At 42.9% G+C, this 22,966-nt stretch overlaps 1 protein-coding gene and 1 non-coding gene across 13 annotated transcripts in view; one reads left to right on the forward strand and one right to left on the reverse strand.

Moving 5' to 3' along the window:
* Positions 1-22,966, reverse strand: part of TENM4 (teneurin transmembrane protein 4) — a 2,793,707-nt gene that overhangs the window by 176,216 nt on the left and 2,594,525 nt on the right. For 10 of the 12 annotated variants that reach the window (XM_072726015.1, XM_072726024.1, XM_072726017.1 and 7 more), the window contains 3 exons: positions 14,321-14,491; positions 7,088-7,302; positions 5,223-5,433 (listed from right to left, as the gene is read on the reverse strand). In XM_072726015.1, coding sequence (XP_072582116.1) covers positions 5,223-5,433; positions 7,088-7,302; positions 14,321-14,491 — 597 coding nt within the window. The remainder of the gene's footprint in view (positions 1-5,222; positions 5,434-7,087; positions 7,303-14,320; positions 14,492-22,966) is intronic. The other 2 variants (XM_072726027.1, XM_072726023.1) reach the window with 1 other exon arrangement.
* Positions 12,881-12,992, forward strand: LOC112928762 (U6 spliceosomal RNA). The gene has a single exon (XR_003236775.1). It is a non-coding gene; the product is annotated as a U6 spliceosomal RNA (small nuclear RNA).

Consider the following 22,966-nt stretch of genomic DNA (forward strand, 5'->3'; position numbering starts at 1 on the left):
CGTTGCTCCAGACAGCTCTCCCTGGCCCATCCAGTTGGACACACCCTTGCTTTCCTCCAGCCCTTACGGCATTTTGGGAAAAAGCAGGAACCTACTACTTGTTGGAGAAAGGAGAGAACAAGGAAGAGAGAGAGACTAAATTTGCTTCTAGTCCCTGGACAGAGGGGGATGTATGGCAGCTTCCTGGACATGAACAAAAGGTTTCTCTTTAATTAGCATGAATATCCAAGACTAGGAAGACCAGGGTATGTTTTTCATAAAAATCGCCAGGTTCTATGTTTGCTACCAATGATTCTCATTTCTTTCCTCTACGTTTCTAAATCCACTGTGGGGAATCGCTGTTATTTTCCAGCTGTGGCTCATCACCACCACAACATCAGGTTGATCTGTCCTTTACGCCTTGGCATCAACCAAAACTAAAATGTAAGATGCTCTCCAAAACAATGCATCATTGACTTGTCAGGTCTGGGGGCTACAAGCAATGCATATGAAGATATTTTTATTTTTAAAGTTTTGGATGCTGTGAGGTTTTGCCCCCCCCGCCCATGGTCTTTTTAATGACTTTGCAAGGAAACTTTCCTGGGTTAATGTAAGATGCTTACTTATATTGGAAGCAAGTTAATAAAAGGGAAATTAAATTCCATATAATACAAATGGAAATAAAATATTTAATAGTGTCACAGCAGAGTAAGCTACCGTGGGGCAGAGTGGGGAGAGAGAGCAGGATTTGGGGAGCAAGTTTCCCTCCTAACCCTGCCCTTGCCAACTGCATGACTTTGGGCAAAGCCAATTAAACTCTCCAAGCCTTGAGCACCTGTGTAGCTCAGTGGACACCCTAGGGCATCCTGGGGTCCTGGGATCAAGTCCCACATCAGGCTCCCTGCAGGGACCCTGCTTCTCCCTCTGCCTATGTCTCTGCCTCTCTCTCTGTGTCTCTCATGAATAAATAAATAAAATCTTAAAAAAAATAAACTCTTCAAGCCTCAATTTTTTCATCTGTAAAGTTGAGATCAACCTCATAGAGTCTAAGGTTCTTGTGAGGATGAAAGCACATGTAGCAAGAGCCAAGTGTGGTCCCCAGCACACAGTAGGTACGCTCTAAGTATGTGTTGAATGAATAGATAGGTGGGAAAGAGGGGTGTCACACTCCAAACCTGAACTGATTCTGGGAAGGAGGCTGAATGCTAAGGAAGGAGGAGCCCAAGCTTGGAGTCAGCCAGATATAAATTCAAGTCCTAGCTTTTCTTTTTGCCATCCCTTGAACCTTAATTTCCTCCTTGGCAATAGAGGGTGATCGTAAAAATAAGAGTAATCACCTCACTGAGTTATCTAGAGGCTTAAAGAATATATTTAAAGCCCTTTGTAAACAGTACTAGTGAATTATATTTCAGCTACTGGTAGATATCAGCCTGCTTCACTCAACACTTAGGGTCAGCAAGACTGCTCACTCCCAGGAGAGCCAGGACCAGAAACGACATGACCTTCAAATTCTGGATCTCCACATGTAGGGGGAAAACTGTTATTTCTAAAAACAGATGCCCTGTTTTATTCTAAACTTGCTCGGTTTGGGTATTGTGCATGTGCATGTGTGTGTGTGTGTGTGTAAATGCATCTAGTTCAGAGGGAGCTCAGTCAACATCAGGTTTCTGTGTGTATATATTTATGTATACAGTTATTAAAGTGCTTTTAGATTTTTTTTTCAAGGCAGAAGATAAACTCGTGTAATTTAAAATCATCAGCTGGATTGCATTAAAAGGAGGGAAAAGCAAAAATGTACACAATATAGCCATTTGTTAAATTAAACCCAATTATTTCCCCTGTTGCTTAATTACAAACAGACATAAATACCCTGGATTCTGACATCTCAGATCTTCTTAAATTCTAGATCTGCATTTCAACATGTAATGAAGGGAGGGTCATATTCCAGTTTGTGTGTTAAGCAAACCTGAGAGTTACAGTTGTATATTGGGACCATAATGAGTTCACTAGAACAAGACCCAAACTTTTAATTAACCTGCCAAGACAAATTACAACTCAGAGCTCACAGGTAACAATCACAGATAGCTGAGACTCAATGCCATGGACTCTTGGGGAGAGAGGGATTAATAGCAACATCAGAATCTGTCTGTTTTTGAATTAAAGGGGGGGGAAAAAAGGTATTCATTAAACAATCACTGTAGCTGGAAGGAAGACAGACAAGTCCAAAAGGCAGCAAGAGAAAGGTGGAAGGAGAAGGAGGCGGGAAAAGAATATAATGAGCTTCCATTTATTGGGTGCTTATCAGGCCAAAGCCTGTGCTAGGCATTTTGTATCTGCTCTAATCTTCACAATGGGGATTGCAGAGTACTATTGTTATTTCATTTGCCATAGGAGAAAAATGAGCCTCAGAGGGGTGACCTGACTATTGTCACAGAGCTAACGGGGGACGGTAAGGAGAGGAAGGAAGAGAAAGCCATGCTCGTGAGGCAACAGTTCTCATAGCTTAGTTGATAGATCACTGGACTCAGGATTATCTAGGCTCCACCTAAGGCTCAGTGGGTCATAATTCCTGGGCATGGAGCCCAGGAATCTGAATTTTAAACTGGATCTCTGGGTGGCTGCTTTGCATAGCAATGCTTGAGACCATTCGTAAGATACTGTAACCCCCTGCTACTCAAAGTGAGGTCCCCAGATGAGCAGCATTGGTATCACCAGGTGCTGGTTCGAAATGTAGACTCTAAGGATGCACCCAGATCTACTGAAGTAGAATCTGTATGTTAACAAGACACCAAGGGTTTATAATACTCTAAGCAGCCCAGAACAGCTTATCTGCTCTAAAAGATATTATAGGGTTAAGGGAGGTGAAAGCAGACTTCATCATTAAGGTAAGAAGAGAAGAACTAGAGGAAAAAGCAAGACCCTTACCTTAATTATGGCAAAATGGGTTAGCGAGCTTTGACAAGCCAGAAGTTGGCAAAAGTACCAAACTGTACCGACACCTTACTTCTTTGAGAGGCACATCTAATTAAAAGTAGCTTTCTTTGGGGGTTTATATTAATATCCTTTCATATTTACGCTCAGTTATTAAAAATAAAGGGTTCTGACTGTAAGAGATCTTAGTTCTGAGCAAGCACGATTGCAAACCATGCCTAAGTGAAATCGGGCTGTGAGACCATGATGCTTTAACTCGGGCACCATTAATGACTTGATAACCCATGTCTTTCAAATGAAGCCACTGTGCCCAGAAAGAGAAAAAACAGGGTCTGGAGCCTGGCAAACCCAAGTGGTTCTCCAGTGACAGGGTATGGGGCTGCGCCGATAGCCTGCAGGTCACCAGGAACCACCCAGTGGCAGCCTCAAATCCAGACCCTCGAGAAACCAGGAGCTGGAAAACTTCAGTGATTTGGGCAGAGTCAAAACCCCAGTTAGCAGCAGAGATTCAGAACTGAGCATGCTTTCCAGTGCACCTCAAAAGGAGGCATTAGGAGATGAAACTAGGACTCCTGGGGCCATGGCTGCTGTCAGTCCTGCTGTGGGGAGGCTGAGCAGAATGAACACCATGCTCCTGCTCACGCCCTTATCGACGGGGTGACCCTGCGCCTTGGGGCCTCAGCTGCCTATTTAGGGGGCAGAGAAGATTGTGTCAAAGTTCTCGCCCTCTGGGCTCTCAGAGACCAGCAGGTAGGGTGCACGCTTCCAAATCAAGGACGGCACAAAACGGTATCTCCTCCTGCAGAGCTCCTGCAGGCAGATGGCCTCCACCGCCCTCATTTGGCCAAGAGGGTAGGCCACTGAGCCTGCAGGGAGTGTATCAACCATACCTGCATTAAAAAAAAATTATTTATTTATGAGAGAGAGGGAGAGAGAGATAGAGAGATAGATAGAGAGAGAGAGAGAGAGAGAGAGATTGAGGCAGAGACACAGGCAGAGGGAGAAGCAGGCTTCCTGCAAGGAGTCCTACATGGGACTCGATCCCAGGACTCCAGGATCACGCCCTGGGTCAAACGCAGGCACTAACCGCTGAGCTACCCAGAGATCCCAACCATACCTGCATTTAATAGGAAGGTAATCTTTGACACTATTGGTAAAATTGCAAATGAGAGGAGAATGGCCTGAAAAGGATTACTACTGTTTAGAAGGAGGAGTCAGGATTTTGCAGGAGTTTTGGACCAAGGACCAGATTCAGAGGTCTTTATTCAATTCTTTTTTCCATGTCACAGAGAGTCCCAGCCAAGGACTAAGACAGAGTTTTGCAGTGAACTCTATACCACATAAAGCTTTTCATTAAGCAGAAGCCCTACTTCCAAGCATTCTAGCTAGTGGAGTTTTATTTTCTGTAAGTTTTATTTTCCTGTGGGGGATTTTGTCTCCAGGCCATGTCATAATGCTTCCAATATAAATGCAAAATGAATGTTTTCTGACCTGAACCACTGAGACCACTGTGTCCTATGGCCATCTGAGGAGGAGACAAATTCTATGGGATGTGCAGGTAAAGCGAAATTCCTTAGAACAAGATGCCAGGGTCCCAGACACCTATGGGCTTTTGGGGTGGCCTAGGGGCTCAGTCTGAACTGACAGCTGTGGCCCTCTTCTATGATGAGGGATAGAGAAGGCATTAAGCACCATTATAAACACTGGAGTCCGCTCTCTGTTAGAGATCAAGACGTCTCTGTTCTGAACAGAACCCCAATCTGACTGATTGCACGGCTCATCCAGGCCTTTGCTCTGCCATTCTCATTCTCCTTCTGAGCCTTCCATCTTCTTTTCTCAATCCCGCCATGGGTAGTTAGTCCCAAAACCAAAACAAATACACAAGAAGCCACACTCAAAAGCAAAAAACACAAATCACAAATCAATGAGTTGAGCCAAGGAAACTCTAAAAACAAATACAGGTGTTGGAGAGAAGTGATAAGAAAAGAGATGCTGCCTCCATGTCTGGAGGCTGGTCAGGAAGGGTTCCTGTCTCATTGTCAATTCTACCCCCTTGGTCTTTAAATGTAGCAGCTAGTCCACCGATAACACAAGAAAGGCAGTGGGCCTGCCAGCCCCTCCCTTCCCTCATTCCCCTGGTTCCCACTCCCATTCCTGTCTAGCAAGCCCAGTCAGGATGGACTCATGTCAGACTCCAGGTGGCATTGACAGTTGTGGGGAAGACACATTCCCTTGCTGGCTCCAATCCTCAGAATCCCGAGTCCCCAAAGAAACAAGATCCCACAGACCCCAGAGGGCTGAAGGGTCCTTACCAATGGCAGTGGTGAGAAAAGAAACCACTTCAGACTCCTTCCCGTCATTGTAAAAAGCCAGATGCCAGATTCCTGAATCCAAATACTGGATGAAGCCGGTCTCATGACTAGATGGGGGGACGACACCCCGAGATTGGCGCTGGGGTCCCTCCAGGCTCCGTGCCTCCTGGGTTAGGAGCCTTCTTCCATCCAGCAGCTCTACAAAGTCAAACTAAATACAAAGAGAGCATAATTACCAGTGTGTCTGCTTCACCACAATGCTAGATTCCTTCTTCACACTTCTGCTCGGGAGCACACAAGAAACCCAATCTAAGCACAGGCAAAAAAGCTAAAGCCACATGAAGGTTGATCCACCAACTTCAACTCCTCCCTAGACCCGTTTTCATGGTAATACTCTACAGATTCCCTTGTGAGAGCAGCATAATTAGTGATTTATTTTTCAGTCTCATTTTCCTTTAATGTGGTGTATATGTGGGCAGTCTTCATCTGACTGAGTCTAACCAAGACGACCATGCTTTTCTAATAGTGGGCACATCGTGATCAGAAAGCCAACCACTTAATGACTGAACTCCAGCTCTGGGCAAATGATAGTGGAAATCCCAGGGCTCAAGGGCTGGCATTGGAGCACTGGACAGGTCTTAAATGTCAGTCAAGTGCAAATGAAAATTTGATTACTATCTTCCTGTTGTCAATGATTCTTTCTAAACACTCCAGTTTAAGGGAGCAGTTTTAAGGGGAACGAAACTGGATTAGCTCAAAATTCTATCCGTAATTACATGCTGTGTCAGATACAATCGCTGACTGATCTGAGCCTGCCAGCCTGAGACTCAAGGGAAGTCAATCATGCAGCATTAACAATAGGTAAATGGCTAAGTCCTACTGGCCTACTAGCAAGCAAATTGAGCAACTATCTGTCTACTAGCTAGCTAGCTATTTACTTACCTACCTACCTCTATCTTCTTAAAAAAAAAAAAAAAAACTAAGCTATTCTATTTCGTGTATAAATGAAGTCCAGGCATGAAGTCCAGGACTTAGGATCGTTGTTCTACAAAGAAAGCGGGGCCCAGGCTCTCTTTTCCTATGATTCCACCATCAGCAAATCCATCTACGTAGCTTTCCCCTGGAACTCTTCCATAACGACTGGGCTAGGCAGGCCGCGTGTGGCCTGGCAATATCTGACGGATGCCCCTGATCTATGTTATTCTGATCCCAGAGCTGGGGAGGGGGACCTGAACAAGTCGGTTCTTTATCCATCATGACTGGTAATATGTCAATCATCCTGGATGAGTTGTTAGGAGGTGTTTCTGGTATGCCTGTGGCAGAGTGAACCCCCAAAGGACAGAAGGAATGTAAGAGACTGGGGAAGTAGCATGTATTCTGAGCCTGATCCTGCACTAGCTGCCTTATAAATGTTCTTCCGGATTGTTTGCAACAGCCCTGCAAAGTGGGTATTGTTGTCGCCGCTGGAGAGATTAGAAACTTGCTCTTGGTGGATGAGTACCAGGCCAGAGGTTTCATAGCTGATAATGAGAGGATTCAAACTCAAATCTGCCTGACTCAAAAGTGCCTGCTTTTCTCTTCGGATTACATTTCTTGGATCATTTAACGTAGGTGACTGTGTAATAGTAGAAAAATTATTGTAATATTTCCTAAAATTCCCTCTTCTTATAAAAACCCAGGGATATAACACTACTCATCAGAAAGGTGGGGTCTTAGAGAGGGCAAATGGAGGAATGGGCTATAAAATACATGAAATGTCCCTCAAACATAAGGCTCCAGGTGTAAGCATTAGACTTCCTGACTCGAGGTTAAGATGTGAGGTAGGAGCCCCCAGAGATCAGCAGGGGATATGGCATTCTAGTTACCTGTGTATGTGAAGGAGGAAGGCCTTTTCTGCCATAAATGCCAACCAGTGCTGCCTTTCCCAAAGATACATTGAATTTCAGATGCACAGGATGGTCTATGAACACCTGAGATCTCCAGAAAGTGCCAGGAGGGATCTTCTGGGAAGCTCGTCTCCCCACGTCGATTTCTCCAGAGTCTATAAAACTGTCCTCTGGAAAGAAACTACTGGGCTTTCCTACCAAGACACAGGGAAGGGAAGACAAAGGCACATAGTTAGCCACAAGTGAAATAAGGGGTCAGAGCCTCTGAACAACAGGACTCTCATATGCCTTGCACTTCTCTTTATGATGTTCCCCTGCCAGGCCCCAACCCCCTTCCCCATTGAGGAGTAAGAACATCCAGGACTCTTTTTTTTTTCAGTGATGCTCAAATTGTTCTGCTAAAAATATGCATTCTTCCAAAGCAGTATGGGTCCTCCCAAAGGGCCATCTGTATACTGCATAATTCCACAGCTTGTTAAGATATATTTTGATCCCCAAAATAATCATTTGTGGTCACATGAGAATACTCTGTGTGTGTGCGTGTGTGTGTGTGTGTGTGCGTGCGTGTAAAAGCATGCATGCTAAAATAGGAAGGCTAGTGCGAACAAGGTGTTGTTAAATTTCCAATTCAGAATGGTTTCCCAGCAGTAGGAAGCATGATCTGAGTGGAAGAGGTGTTTTACAAGTTTACTAGCTTATGTATAATTGGAAACCAAATTCTGAGGCTAAGATATATAGATGAGGGTTTATGTCGGAAGCAGGAGTATGGTTGGGTAAGATGAAAAAGGGGTTACTTCTGGAGGGAAGTAAAATGCTTGTCTTGGATGGAGGTCTCTATCATTTTTGTGCTAAAATCGGGGGTGGTATGTAAAGCTGAGGGATTTTCTCAAGTTCAGGCACAAAGCCTAAGTCACACTTAGAAATTCAACCCAGGTCCCTGACTCTGCAGGTTACAGGTGCTGGAATAAAAAATATGGTTCCTTGCCCACTTCCGTCACCAATCAGGAGAGTGACAGCTTTCTGGGGGCACCTGAAATGCCAAGAAGGAAGGCGGCTTATCAAACTTCCCATATCTAGTAATTAGGCACAATCACATGTGAAACATATAAACCTGACTTCCTACCAGACATCAGCCTTCTGAGGAGTTGGGAGAGGACAGAAGGAGGTGTCAGGGATGTTAGAAGACCACCTTTAGGACATTGACAAGGCAAACTCAAGCCAGTAGACTACATCTTATTGGTCATAAGGAAGCACCCCCTGGGTATCCTAGTTCCAAGATTTGTAATTTTGTTAGAGATGTTTGAAGAGACACTTTCAGAGAACAAGAATCCATTTGTAAGGAAAACACGTTTGTGGGAACTTTTTTATAAAAAGCGTTTGGGGAATAAGAAATTAAAATGTCTTTTTTTCCCCTCGCTTTGTAAGATTCCTTACAAAGCACATTTGATGCTGAAATGGAGCTTGGCAGGGCATTGTTGTAGTCATAAAATATTTTACTGTTTTAAATAATAAAATTCAATTTAAATGTTAAACTTCTCCATATGTTATCATTCCTTTATAAACTCCTAGGCAGAAACATCAGGTTTTTAGCTTCCAACCATTAAATGTTATTTTAATTAAAAATACACCAACAAAAAAGTTAAAATGCATGCTCTCAATAAAAGCACCACTAGTATTTTGTCATTAGCATGGGAAAGAGCTTGCGTTTGATTCTTTTATGGAAGGAATGTGCCCCAGACTTTTACCTTGAAAATGTAGACACATGCAAACCACCACACTGTAGTTCAAAGTTCAAAGACAGAAGCCAAATCCGCAAAGCATTAGGATGGAAGAGAACTACTTTCACATTCTTATCTGATTTGGGGGCTCCCAATACCACAATTCTTTTGTATTCTAGGTAGAAAAGAGCATACCCTTTAGCTTATAATTCTGCTAAGGATGCAGAACTATGAGTTTCCTCTTAGAAACTGCATAGAAATAAGCCCGAGACTGCTAATTCCAAGGACTCATTTCCTTTGTGAGTAGGTGGGAGTCAGAACTGATGGGATTTCAGAATTGTCTGCATTCAAATAATACCTATGTCTGAGAATAAATAATGAAAGCTTCCCCCACATTTTGGCATGCTGTTGGAGCACCCTGCCTGCTTCATTTTCCCCTCCAGTGAGCATGTTTTTAGGAGACATATTCTATCAGCTAAGTTCTGAGCCTCACAGGTCAGAGGCCAGCCCAGAGATTCTCTCCAGAGGTCTGCAGGCCTCAGAGGCATAAATAACTTGGCTCTTTCCCCAGGGAGTAATAAAAGGGGAATATTCTTTTCTAGCATTCTAGTATTTCACCAATGTGGGTCAAAATGGTAGGAAATAATTATCATTGGTGTGTATACAAAGAAAAAGAGTAAATTCTGTTCTAGGGCACATCCTTCACCAGGACCTTGATTCTCTTGGCCTAGACTTCACTTTGAACGTGACCTTTGTGCTAAGTCACCTAGCCTAAAGGCAATGTTTTCAAGGAAAAAAGAGGATTCCCATTTAGGGATTTCAGCTTTATCATTCTTCTATTCTGGTTGTCAATGGTACCCACACTGGACTGTACATAAGGATGAAATGGAGACTTTGGAGGTGGAAATGCTACAGCCCACTGAGCACCTCTGACTGATGGGAAAGAGGCATGAGACTGGCTGGGCTAGCACTTGTTCAGAGTGAAGCCACACCCACCCCTTCCTGTCTTCCTCTTTCCAGATCCTACAACCTAAGACTCTTCGTTTTTAATTCTGAGCACCAAGCTGTGAGCACTAGGATAGAAACTATCCCACTACACAGCAAGACCAACCAATGGTAGAGTAATGAGAGAGGGTGGAGGGAATTGGGGGAGGGAAGCCCTGTGTATAAAATTCTTTTTATCCCTACTCATATTCTGGAAAATAATAATGATGACAATAACAACAGTAATAACAGTAGTAGGAGTGATAGTAATAATGGTAGAAGTGGTTGTATTAGTAGTAGTAGTATTAGCTGTCATTTATTCCTTTAACCACACGCTGGGCCCCTTTATGTACATTGGTTCAGCTAATTCTCATACTAATAAATGTATGTACTGAGGCTCAGAATGCTTAAGGAAACCATTCAGAGATAAAGCCATTTGGGGTTTCTCTTCATTTATTAGAATATGGCTTCTTAAAGCATTAAATTGGTAAATGGTTAATTAAAACTCTTCAAAGACACCCTCAATGGTGGTAGAGTGCACTGACTCTTTAAGAGCAAGAGTCCAACTTGACTCACAGTCCCAGCAGGCTAACCATCAATGCTGGGCCAGGTAGATCCAAGGCCACTGAGCATCATGGGGTACAGAAACTTGACAATTTTTATGAAGTAGGAACCCACAAATAGGACTCAGGGGTAAAGGGCAAGGGCTGGTGTCTCAAGACATTTCTAAATGGACACTACATAATCTGTGCCCCCCCAGATGTAAAAGGACACTGCATAATCTGTGGGGCCCCCCAGAAATGTAACAAACAGTACCAAGAATTAGGAACCCCCAACAGCAAGATCAGGTTTCACAGGGCAAGTTTTACTGGTAACAGTCCTGTTCTTTTTAAAGATACACAGATTCAGGCTTCCTCTAGCATTGCTATACAAATATGCAATCATGTCTATAAAATAAAATTTTCAGTGAACCGCTTAAAATGATTGGATGGCTTGGCCAAACAAGGGAGACTTGGAAGAACTGAAATTCCATGCACTTCACAGTCATAGTCTTCACTTTCCTGAACTGAGATCCATCTACACAGGTTTTAAATTCCTAATCAACTAACATCACCCGCCCCCCCCAACCTTTCTGGTTCTTCTCAATGCAATAACTTGCACAAAGAATCCTTTAGTTTCCTTAGCAACTGTTGGAAATTTATTTGGTTATCAAAATAAGCTGTTCCATTTTGGAGAGCCCAGCTGAGCCTGCGTGCAGCAATTTGCATGGTTTAAACTGATGGGCAATTTTGATTTCACTACAGAAAGAAGAAAATGCTATCCCTAAGCCCACCAATTCAACCATCAGAAATGCTTGTTTATTCAATGCTTTCCCCCCTCTTTTCTATTAATGCATAACATAAGTTCTTATGGCTTTACTTCAAAAAGCTGCCGTATTTGGTTTCCGTCCCATGACACCCTGAAATGGTAACAGCCACTTTGAAAATACAGTGTACATTGCACTTATTCTCAAAGACATGATGATTGTTTAAGATACTGGGCTCATTACATGTTTCATTTGTATAATTAAAGAATATATATCCTTTTAATATATTCAAAAGTGCCTCAATAATTTGCAAGGTCTTTGAGGGGGAAGTATCACTTAGTCTGGATTTCTGAGATTCTAAAAACTGACATGGACTTGCATGGATGAGAAAGAAGAAGTCCACTTGTTGAATGCCTCTTCACCACCAGTCTGAAAAGACAGATGTTACCATCCTTGTTCTCACAGATGAAGAAGCAAAGGCCATAGGAGATGGAGTAATTGGCATGAATTAACAAAGCCAATAAATGCCGGGGCCAGGATGCAAACCCTCAACAGTCTGGCTCTAAGGCTCGTTTATCTTCTTTCCATCATGTCATATTGCTTCTTCCATCTCTGTAAACCGAGGCTCTAATCTTAATTTTGGAATCAGCTCTCCTCTGATACCCTCAGAAGGGAAAGGAAATATGCACTCACATTACTGTTAAAGACTTCTCCCCTTGAGATATGTCTAAGGAAGTAGATTTTTAACGTTACAATTAAAAACATAAACTGTGTAGACATTGGTTTGACCAGGGCAAAAGAAATTAAGAACCATGTGGTCTCATATAAACTGTAGGAAGCTTTGTCCTCTGTTTTTTCAGACTGATGTATTTTTTTGTCACAGTAATTGCTTTTGATGCTGACCACTTTCCAGCACTGTGCTGCATTTTAGGGATTTGTAAACAGGATTTCCATTTGCATTAGTAATGACAGATAATCCCTTTAAGCAAAAATACTCCAATTAAAGTAAACCAATAAGCTTGTGCAATTTTATTTTGTCTCTTATCTGCACCTCCTGCTCCCTGGGTAAAACAAAACAAAACCTAAAAATCCCACAAACTAATTTCATTAGAATGGGAGATTTCAGATAGATCCAACTCCTGTTTAGAGAATGTCTGATAGAGATCATGGAGGAAAGAAAATACATTTTGCTAAATGAGACCTTTTCCCAATGCCTTGAGGGTTAAACATATCTTAAATCTGCATCTGTACATGCTGATCTAAAGACTGTCCACATTTATGGTATTCATGTATGGCATCTGACACTATAAACTGACAAGGGAATCACAATATGACAGGCAGGACCATGGACAGGGCTGACCGGGCAAAAGATTCTGAAGAACCATCTGGTTGGTCTGATGATTCTATTCCAATTTCATATGTAGGACTTGTGACTTAGAATGGATTCTGGAGATAATTTAGCTCAATAAGCTCCTTTTAGAGAGAAGGAAAATGAAACTCAGAAAGTCTTTCAAGGGATTTGCTTAAGGCCAACTCATGTGGCAGTGGCTGGGCTTGAACTCAGGACTCTTGATTCCTAACCTGGAGTTCTTCCTGTGGCCCCATCCATGCTCCCTCTATATCCTATTAAAAGGCAAAGAAAACATACATTATTCAGTGTTTCAAGTCTTAAAATATTTGTAAAGGAGAAGACTGGAATTGCCCCTAGAAAAAGTAGGCAGAGGTTCTAATTTGGCTCCATGGAAATGCTCCCATTCTTACTTTCTTTATAGATGACCATAGGTCAAGAGTTGGCTTCATTGGAACAATACAGAGAATATTAGCATAGCCCCTGTGCAAGGATGACATGCAAATTCATGAAGCATTCCATAGCTAAAAAAAAAAAAAAAAATAGAGTTCATTTTGGCCTTCCGGGTCATTTGGCATTCCTGAGTAGCTACTTCAACCAAGCATATGGTAGGAACCCTGTTAACCAAACTGATTCCTGGAAAGCAAATCCTTAAAAGGACAGGGAAGCTCAGAAGCTATGACCCCAGAGTTAACTGAGATGAGAGGAAAGAAGAGGTAAGCAGTAAAGGTTGGAGGCAGATATGACCACTTGGCTGACAGGTTAACATCTGAGAGATAAAGCAGGGCACAGCAGGTACAGGAGAGGAGTGCTCACGCCACCCAGAATGATAATGAGACTGGCCCATTAGCTCAGTAATCTTTCCTGTAATCATTTTTGTGAGTCTGTGCCACTCTTGGCTGAGAGTGAAAGAATCTGTGTCAGTGGCATGTTAGACCCTTAAGAAATTCAAAACATAGGTTACCAATGTCCCAATTAATAATGACAAACTCCAAATGTCACCACTTCCATCACTGATGGAAAAATATTTGTGTCTCATTGTACAATGGTATTTTTCATCTATATCTCCTTCAGAGTCTTGTAACCATTGGGTGAGTCAGAACAATTTTTGGAGGCAGCAAGAGCTCTGAAGTCATCCATACCTGGGCTCACAGCCCTAGCTCCATTATTTACTCCCTTTGTGTCTCTGGTCAAGTCACTTAATTAATGTAACCCTTTGTTTTCCCATCTAAAATGGGTATAAATAATTATACTTACCTCACAGGATCTCTGTGAGGATTAAATGTGAGACGCCCTTGACATAAAGCTTTGAAACAAACAAACCATACAAACCCTAATGATTATTGTTATTGCCAATGAGGAAACTGGTGGTCAGGAAAATTAAGTGACTTGCTTACGGCCACATGGTTGGTAAATGCTAAAATACCCCAACTGGTGTTTCCATTACACCACAGGGGTCCAAGGGTATTTCAATGACAACATACCATCTACCCACTTTACCACACCCCACTCCTGGTGAGGCTCATCCACCCCCATGAGGTTGCTCCAGAAGAGCTCGTCTCTATCCCACATAAAGCCACCCCAGCAGTGTGAAAGGCCATAATGCTTCCCTCAAGGCATGAGATGGGATACTGCTGAGCACCATGAGTGCCACCCAAGCCCCGCTATGAGCTCACAGTGACAAGGAACTGAGATGAAGACACAGGTGGACTGGCAGCCGGCGTGGAGTGCAGAGAGATGGAGGAAGTGCCAGAGCATGGAGCTGTGAGGCAGGCACATGGCGCGCATAATGAAGATCTCTTCGGTTCAAAGGCAGACACAGAGGACTCACGACACGGACAACACAGCAACCCTACCTTCTGTGGCTCCTTTGCCTTTCCTGTCAGGGATCTCTAACCCAGTGCCCCCTGATGGATACAGGGAGACGTCCGTTGGCACAGGCCAACTGCTGGCTGTGTCCTCCGTGATCTCATACATCTGCCCCTCCATCGGCTGCAGGTGCCAGTTTAGGCCAAACAGGTGCATGGCTGTGGTGAGCAATGAGAAAAGTCATCTTTTTCTGCTGGAGGTGGAAATGGAACTCCCAAGCCACAGGGGAGGGCAGGTGGGGTGGGAATGCAGGAATTCAGTTCAACTCAGTTCAACAAGCAGCCCCTGAAGAGGGCTCTGGCAGTGCCAAGCCCTATACAGGTGACTAGGGCGAGGAGATGCTCAGGGCACACACTGTGCCCTTGAGGTCTGGAGAGCTTCAAGTCAGGATGAACTGGGAGAGGGGCAAGGATGAGGGGTTTTATGAAGCCTTGGCCTTTGGCTTCAAAAGATAAATAATCTAGGGGGAAAGTTAGCAACTTGTATCATAAATTGTTAATTTCCTTAATATAAAAATAACTCCTACAAATAATAAGCAAAATCCAACTGCTCAGGAGGCATATGATATGAACTGTGAACAGAGAGTTTATAGAATAAGAATACAATTGGCTCTCAATCATATGAAAAGGCTCTTGATATCACTCATAATAGGAGAAATGTAAGTTAAGCTTTGAAATACTATTTTTCACATATGCTTTGGCAAAGATAAAAAAAGGTTAAAATTATACAGCATTGACAGAGAATAGGAAATAAGCACTCTCATTCTTTGTTGACGTGAGCGTAAGTTGGTACAAACCCTATGAAGGATGATTTGAAAAAAGCTATCAAATTTACAATACACATACTCTCTATCTTGGGACTTAAAGGTTCCCAGGGTTTCTAGAAAATTCTAGAAATTTCTCTTCCAGATATACTCACATACATACTAAATGATGTACATACAAGGTTAAGCACTGCAGCATTGTTTGTAGTAGCAAAATATTGCAAACCAGTCCATCAATAAGGGGCTAGATAGGTTACCTTCGCACAATATATTATGCAACCATAAAAAGTGCATAGAAGCTCTTTGTATTTTTCTGAAAGGAAATTGTAACATGCAGAATAGTGTATCTGAAATACTATCTTTGGGTAAAAAAAAGCCCTTCATATGTGAATATTTCTGAAGGATATGAAAGACATTAGTTACAGCAGGTGCATCCTATGATAGATGGTAAGGACTAGGGATGGGAGAGGGATCTGCTTCTCACTATATACCTATTGTCCTTATTTTGTAGCATGTACATGTATTTCTGTTTTAAAAACATTTTTTTCGGGGATCCCTGGGTGGCTCAGCGGTTTGGCGTCTGCCTTTGGCCCAGGGCATGATCCTGGAGTCCCGGGATTGAGTTCCGAGTCAGGCTCCTGGCATGGAGCCTGCTTCTCCCTCTGCCTGTGTCTCTGCCTCTCTCTCTCTGTGTCTATCATAAATAAATCTTAAAAAAAAAAATAAATGTAAAAACATTTTTTTCAAGGTAGCAACTGCTAAATAGTCTTGTGAACAATCTAGAAGAGATAAGAATGGACATAACATAGACAATGCTTGAAAAGGCTAGGAAGCTTGTTTCCAAAAAGGTTTGTAATCCAGTACAAAATGTCTGCTTAAATCCTGTCTTAGGATTCAAGACTTGTCAATGGTCCCTATTTACTTTTCTGGGAGGCCTGCTCTGATTCCTCACATACAGAGTTAAGCATTCCAGTCCCTGACTCCCACAGTATCCTGTATGCAACATCACTCCTTTGTCATAATGATGAACATGTTCTAGAGGCCCACTCCATATACCAGGACCTATGGCTGACTCTGAAAAGCCAGTATGTTATCAGACAGCCCTTGCTTCCATGAGCTCATGGTCAAGTAGGGAAGACAGATAATGAGCCAAATCAGAAGGACTAGAAGGCCCAGAGGAGGGGTGGGGGATGACCAACCCACTAAGAGGGCCAGATATACAGAGATGGATATACAGAGATATGAAGCCCATAAGAATTAGGCTTATTGAGGACCAACTGCATTCCAGGAAGTGCACTGGGAAGTTTGTACACATCACATCTAATTGTTAAGGCAGCCCGGCCAGACCCAATTTGCAGGTGTGCACATTAAGGCTCAGACGGTTAACTAAGATACTTATAAAACTATGCTTTATTGAGTGCCTACCACATTCCAGGTGTTGTGCTAAGAGCAGTAAACATGGTATTTCCTTTGATTCTCACAAAAATCCTGAAAGGTGAGTATTAATAACCCCATTTTACAGATGAAGAAACTAAGACACAATGACATTGATGAACATATGGAAGGTTAAATGGCTCACACATGGCCATTTAACTAGAACCCACAGCTATAAAAACTCTGAAATCAGATACCAGCAGTCTTTCTGGCAGGAAGCCCAGGCTCCACCCTCTAGCTTTACCTAGCAAGGCAAGGGGGCATTAAACAGACATGCCCTCTCACACATGGAGCAACCTCCAAGGCCTGTTACTGAGCATCTTGTGTGGAGGACGGAGAGTTTTGTTGCTTGTCCACTTGTGGAAGGGGTCACTGATGGGGGTCTTGAGGGGCTGTGTGGCTGCCTTCAAGATGCAAATAACTGTGTAAAGGAGACCAGAACAGCACATCCTTCTGACTTGTAGTCCAAACACGAGCCACCCAGGGAATACACACAAGTTTGATTTCATCAGGAGGGGGTGCTCTGTAAAAATGGAATCTGCCTTTTGCTTCCTCTTTGGTTATTGCTGGCTGTATTTTATAACCATTATATTCAGACTGTTGATAGTAATAATAAGAGAGTACCTAACATTTTTTGAGCACGTTAGGTCCTATGCACTAAATGAGGTATTTTACCCTGCTCTTGGCTATCTCTGTGTAGTTGTCAATAATAATAAAAGTTAACTTGTCTGAAAAAAGTGAAAACTCTGCTCTTTCCAAGGCTGAATTAGCTCACATTTCTGCTTACCTTCTTACTGTTTTAATCTATATATTGGCAACTCCAAAGGTAATGGAGAAATTGTTTGAACTGAGGACAACGCAGATACATGCAGTTAAATGAGCAGTGCTTCTTTCCCCATTAGAATCAATTATCTCATCTAACTGTGCAAAAATGCTGTCTTGTTAAAGGTCATGAGAATTAAGTAATCCCAGAATGAATAGAACTCTCACAGCTTCATGAAGAGAAACATTTTTATTGTCAAAGCTTTCTCTTATTTTTAACAAGATGCAAAACCAAGTCCTTGCTTAAAAAAAATACGCTGAGGGGGAAGAAAAGCTGGTGGAAAAAATGTTATAGGTGAAAATGATCACAAGACCTGGCATCCCAAGGAAGGGAATTAGGACCGGACAGCCCACAGCTGGTGGGGTTGAGGGGGTGGTGGTGCGAGGAGGAAGAGGGCTGACCTCAACCTTCTTCTCAGCCTTGCCCCCGACTACCCACAATCACAGAGTTCTCTTACAGCTGGGAGGCTGGCCATTCCCTCTGCTCCTTTTCACCACCCAGGGAGGCAAGGTTCTGGATCCCACTCAAACATGGGCTGTCTTGGAAGGCTCAGTTATCCAAAAACAGTTTTGAAGGCTTGGAAGTTGGGAGGTGAGCATGGGGGACCAAGACCCGGCTCCTAAAAGCCAGGTGGAAGGTAGTATTAAGAGAGAGAAGTGGGATGATGCAGAGATAGTTCAGCCAGTCATTGTCATTTTACAGCCCAAACAGAAGGGACCCTTACTCTTTGATCCAGGGTCTTGAATACAGTCATGCTAGAGGGCCCTCAATTCCTTTACTGTATTGTCTGGTGGGTGTTTGATTCTATAGTCCCAGGTTACAGAAGAGGGGGAGGAATAATCTGCTTTGCTCTCCTCTTCCCAAAGCATATAACACATGCTCCGCCACAGACTGTCCAAGGAACACTGAAGCTCAAGCAATCGCTCTTCTTTTTCCTTGAAAATAATCAAAATCATAATAGCTACTCAAAAAACATGGAATCATGTGAGTGTGAACTGTGGGCTCCGCTATCAAGTAAACCAGCCTTAAACTATAGAATGTAGAGGAGGCCCATCAGGCAACCCACCTCAAAATATTCATAGGCCCTAACTGACCAAGGTGTTACTTACAACCAGGTACAGTAACCATAAAGGGAAACGTCCACCCGTCGCCATACCTTCTCACCTTCCCCCTTTAAATATAGCCCCCACCCACTGCCTCCTTGCTCTGCTATCCTGTCCACCGCTCCCTTGCTGCATATTCAATAAACTTTTACCACCTTTGTTCTGCTTCAGATGAGTCCATCTGGCTTCCACCTGATTGTCGCCCCACAGTTGGGGGCCCCTCTCTGATCTAGAGAGACCCCATTTAGACACTACTTGTATTACATGCTGAATATGTTATATTATCCAGTTTAATCCTCACGTAAAGATAGGTTGAAAAATTATTACTGGAGAACATACACAATGAAAATGAAATAATATTCAAGCTATAGTGACATACTCCAATTTTCTCAGAGGGGTAAAGTAAGTTACCCAACACCACCAATTGCTGTTTCCTGCCCAGCAAGACCTAAGAGATGGCTGAGAAAGTGCAAGCTCCATCCTGACATATTTAAGAAAAATGCCCAATTTTCAGACACTGAAGCCTCATCCCCTCCCCCAGCAACCCAGCCAGCAGGAGGCAATTAACAGTTATTATGCAAGAGTCGCCAATATAAATACAGGCACTAGTATAAGTTCAAGGCAAGTTTCAAAGTCAGGAGCCTGTGTTCCCAATCCAAGTTTCCTCTTTTCCATTGTTTGGCTTTAAATATAAGTTAAAATATGGGCAACAAAAAGCCACCAGCAAAAACCAAACCAAACCATCACAAAGAACAAACCTAAAAAACCACCACCACAACAAAAGCACCACACAAAAATAGCTGAAATTAATGTTTGGGGGGGACCATGGGTGATAATAACTATTTCTTGGCCCACAGCTACCTGAATTTAAAGTTGCATATGGCAGTCAATGCATCCTATCCAGAGGGTTTGAAATTAACAGCCATGAATCTGAAAAAGCTAAGAAGTATAAATAGCTTCCTTCAGCCTGCTCTAGAGGATGGAGACCAGTGGTCAACCAGACCACTGAAAAATCTAAGTTATAATCATCATATTCTCTGTTTCCTTAAAAATTAATGGTAACCACTCACCACCAATGTATACCATGGGATTATCTAAATTGCACTTTGTGGTTTGTGTTTATAACTGTGCAAAACTCTTGAGTATGCTGAAAGTGACCTATATAAGAAACTTAATACTGGTTTTCCCTTTAAACTACTTTGTAATTCCATGAAAAGCTGAAAAGATGCTAAAGAGTTCAGAAAAAGGCTGTAGAAAGGTAGCAGGTTCACAGGATCACCCACACTGAAATGTTAATGATTTCTGAAAGCCGAGAGCTGGGGGTGGTGGGGGGGAATTTCTTATTCCCTCAGCTCTGGTCAATCTGATCCCAGGGTTGACATTTTCTAGTTGCCTTTTCCTGCCCAGCAAGACATAAGCGATGGCCGAGAAAGTGCAAGCTCCATCCTGACATTTTTAAGAAAAAAAGCTCAGTAGAGGTTCAGACACTGAAGCCTCACCACCCCCACCCCCCCAGCACCCAGCCAGCAGGAGGCAATTAACAAAGTCATTATGCAGGAGTCGCCAGTGTAAGTACAGCGGAGCTTTCCCTGTCACGGTGCACGCTTCCTTTCCTTCCAAAAATCTAATGCACGAACCCACTTGCATCTGTAAATTAGCAGCTCCAGGTAGTGACTAGAGAGGGTTACAACCACAAGGAACTGTTGATTCAACGGGCAATTCTGGTTTCAAAAGGGAGTTGGAACCAACCCAGCTATGCGGCTACCCACTTTTCTGTTTTATATTAGTGCTCAGTTTTTTTGTTTTTGTTTTTTTAAAATAAATAATGTCATCTCTGTAAAATATAAGTCATTGGAGTTCTTGGATGATGGTTCTATCATGGGGAAAACAACAACAAAAAACCCCCCAAAACATGAAACAACAGCAACAAGGGGACAGAGTTTCATTCTCCAGGCCCTATTCCTGGTTTTGCTACAAAGCTACAAACAACATCCACAGGTTCCAAAACCAGACGTTCAGTACACAGGGGCCTAGACTGCAGGGCAAGGGCAGAAAAACTGGAAGAAACTGAGATGTGTAAAAATAGAGCCATTTAGCTGAATTATACTATGGGGACCAGATGGAATGCAACGCAATCATTATACAAAAATGACTATGACCATCAGCAATGAGGGCAAATGCTGATGATACAACGTTAAGAAAAAAAAGGCAGGACATGAAATTGTACCTTTTGCTGACTGAATCTCTGCAAAACCAGATATGCATATGAAAAAAAAATCTGGAGAGACATACGTAAAAATGACATCAGACTTGGAATTATAATGGTAGGATTATGGCTAAATGTTCTTTCCTCATTTCCAAACTCACTTTAATGCTGTTTTACATTAAAGGAGAAGTTCTGCAATGCAGTCTCAGTAGGAACAGGTAGAAAAGAAGGGTGACAGTGCCCAGGGAGGAGATCCAAGTGTCTGACACATGCTGTATGTCAGACACTTGAGCAAGGGGAATTATATATTTCATTCAATCCTTACATAAACCTTGAAAAAATTACTATTATTCTCATCTTATGATGAAAAAACTGAGGCTCAGAGAGGCTGCATGATTTGCCCAAGACACTTTCCAGATGGGAAGTGATAAAATATCTGAACCCAGATCTGATTGGTCCCAAAGTCCAGGCTCTTGTCCTGATACATTGCCTTGCTAATGAGTTACAATGCCTGAGGTTAAGTTAAAATTAAAGATAGTTCAAGGCAAAGCCTCTCTTGACAGCATAGCCAGGTTTGCTCTTCGGAGATAGTTTGTAAAGGAGAGTTCTTCTCAGGGACAAAGCATGGGGCCTCCAGCCTTCCACATGCTGACTACTGGAGGCATGGCTGATGCCTATGGTCAAGATCATATGTACATGCACTCAGAGCCAGGTCACTTACTGGTTTCATGACTTTGGGCAAATTATTTTGCCTCTCTGAGTCTCAGTTTCCTCATCTATAAAATGAAGCTAGTGGGATCGATCTCAAAGGATTAAATGAAATAATGCATGTAATTTGCTTAGAACAGTGCCCGGCACACAGTGGGAGCTCAGCGAGCGGCAGCTGTCCTCATCTTTGTCATTTTGCTAGACTGATTTTTCTAACTGCTTGTCTGCTGGACAATGTGTTTAAGTCAGCTCTGTTATATCACCTTTTTCTTCTTTCTGCATATCTCCCTAATTCCCTTTCCATGCCAACTGCAAATTTCTTCACACTGAGGGCCCTTTTCTATCATGCTTCCATTAGCTGACAGACTTTGGGCATAGGAACTAGAGATATTTGCCCAATGGATAAAACAGTTTTTAAAAGCAGAATCTCTGTAAAGAAACCTGACAGGATCCCACTGGTGACTACGTGGGGCTAATTTTAAATCAAGTTAATATATTGCTTTTCTTCCTGTCTCTGGATAAACCTGACTGCAACAATCAGGGTTACTGTCTCTCACCCCCAAATTAAGTGTTTTCTGGAGAATAGACTCTGGTGCAGTTAATCATTTTTCTGCTCCATGTAATGCTGTGGGGAAGAGTTTGCTGGCAGCTGTTCAATATTTCTGTAAATCAAGGTGTGTGTGTGTGTGTGTGTGTGTAGGGGGCAGTATTGGGCATATGTAAGAAGCTTAAGTGCAGCCAGCCACAGAAGTGGGAAACAGGCACTCCCACCATCAATGCAGAGGAGAAATAGCAATATATTTGGAGGGCACCAAAAACCTGGTGACACGGCAAGTTGTGGGGGAATCAGAGCTGGAATCTAATTTGTATAGAATAAACTGTCATTATTGCAGTAATAGAATAAGAAAGCTGTCTTTTCTGGACACCTTTCACCCAGTAGGCTCTACTGAGACCTCTCCTATACATAACTAATTTAGGGGTTGGTCACCTCCACCAACCCTTGGACTGATATCAGCCCACTTCTCTGAGCTTTCCCTGCCTCACTCCCAGTGACGTGCTGCTGCCTGAGCGCAGGAGACAGGAGGCACAGAAGTGCAGCGGTCATGAGCACAAGCAGCCCTGTGTTCCTTCTCTGGTACTCATGTTCACAGTGATGTGAGGCAGTCGATGTTATTTAACTCTTTGGGGCCTCCGCTTCCTCATCTCTAAAATGGTGACAATGATCCTTGGCTCCGAGAGTTGTGAATATATTGCATGAGATTACTGCGCTTGGTATCTTCTTAAATAGATGACCCTCTTTGTTCGTATCATTTTCATCATCGTCATCGTCATCCTCATCATTGTAACTGTATAGTGAGGTTTTCCCTGCAAAAGTGAGGTAGTGGTTTTTCTCGAGAGAGCTGAGAAACCCAAGTTGTTGCTGCAGTGTTGGGGGGTGTTGCTAAGATGCAACTTACAGTCACAGGGATCTGGCCCTGAATCACTGCACAGAGGAGACCCAGACTTGGCTAGAGCCTCCGGGCAGAGCCTGGGACTGCATAGAGTCCAGGCGCCTAGCTTCCTGGTTCAGAGCTCTTCCTGCTAAGTCATGCAGGA

Source organism: Vulpes vulpes, chromosome 11 (assembly GCF_048418805.1).
Source record: "Vulpes vulpes isolate BD-2025 chromosome 11, VulVul3, whole genome shotgun sequence".
Classification (NCBI taxonomy): Eukaryota; Metazoa; Chordata; class Mammalia; order Carnivora; family Canidae; genus Vulpes; species Vulpes vulpes.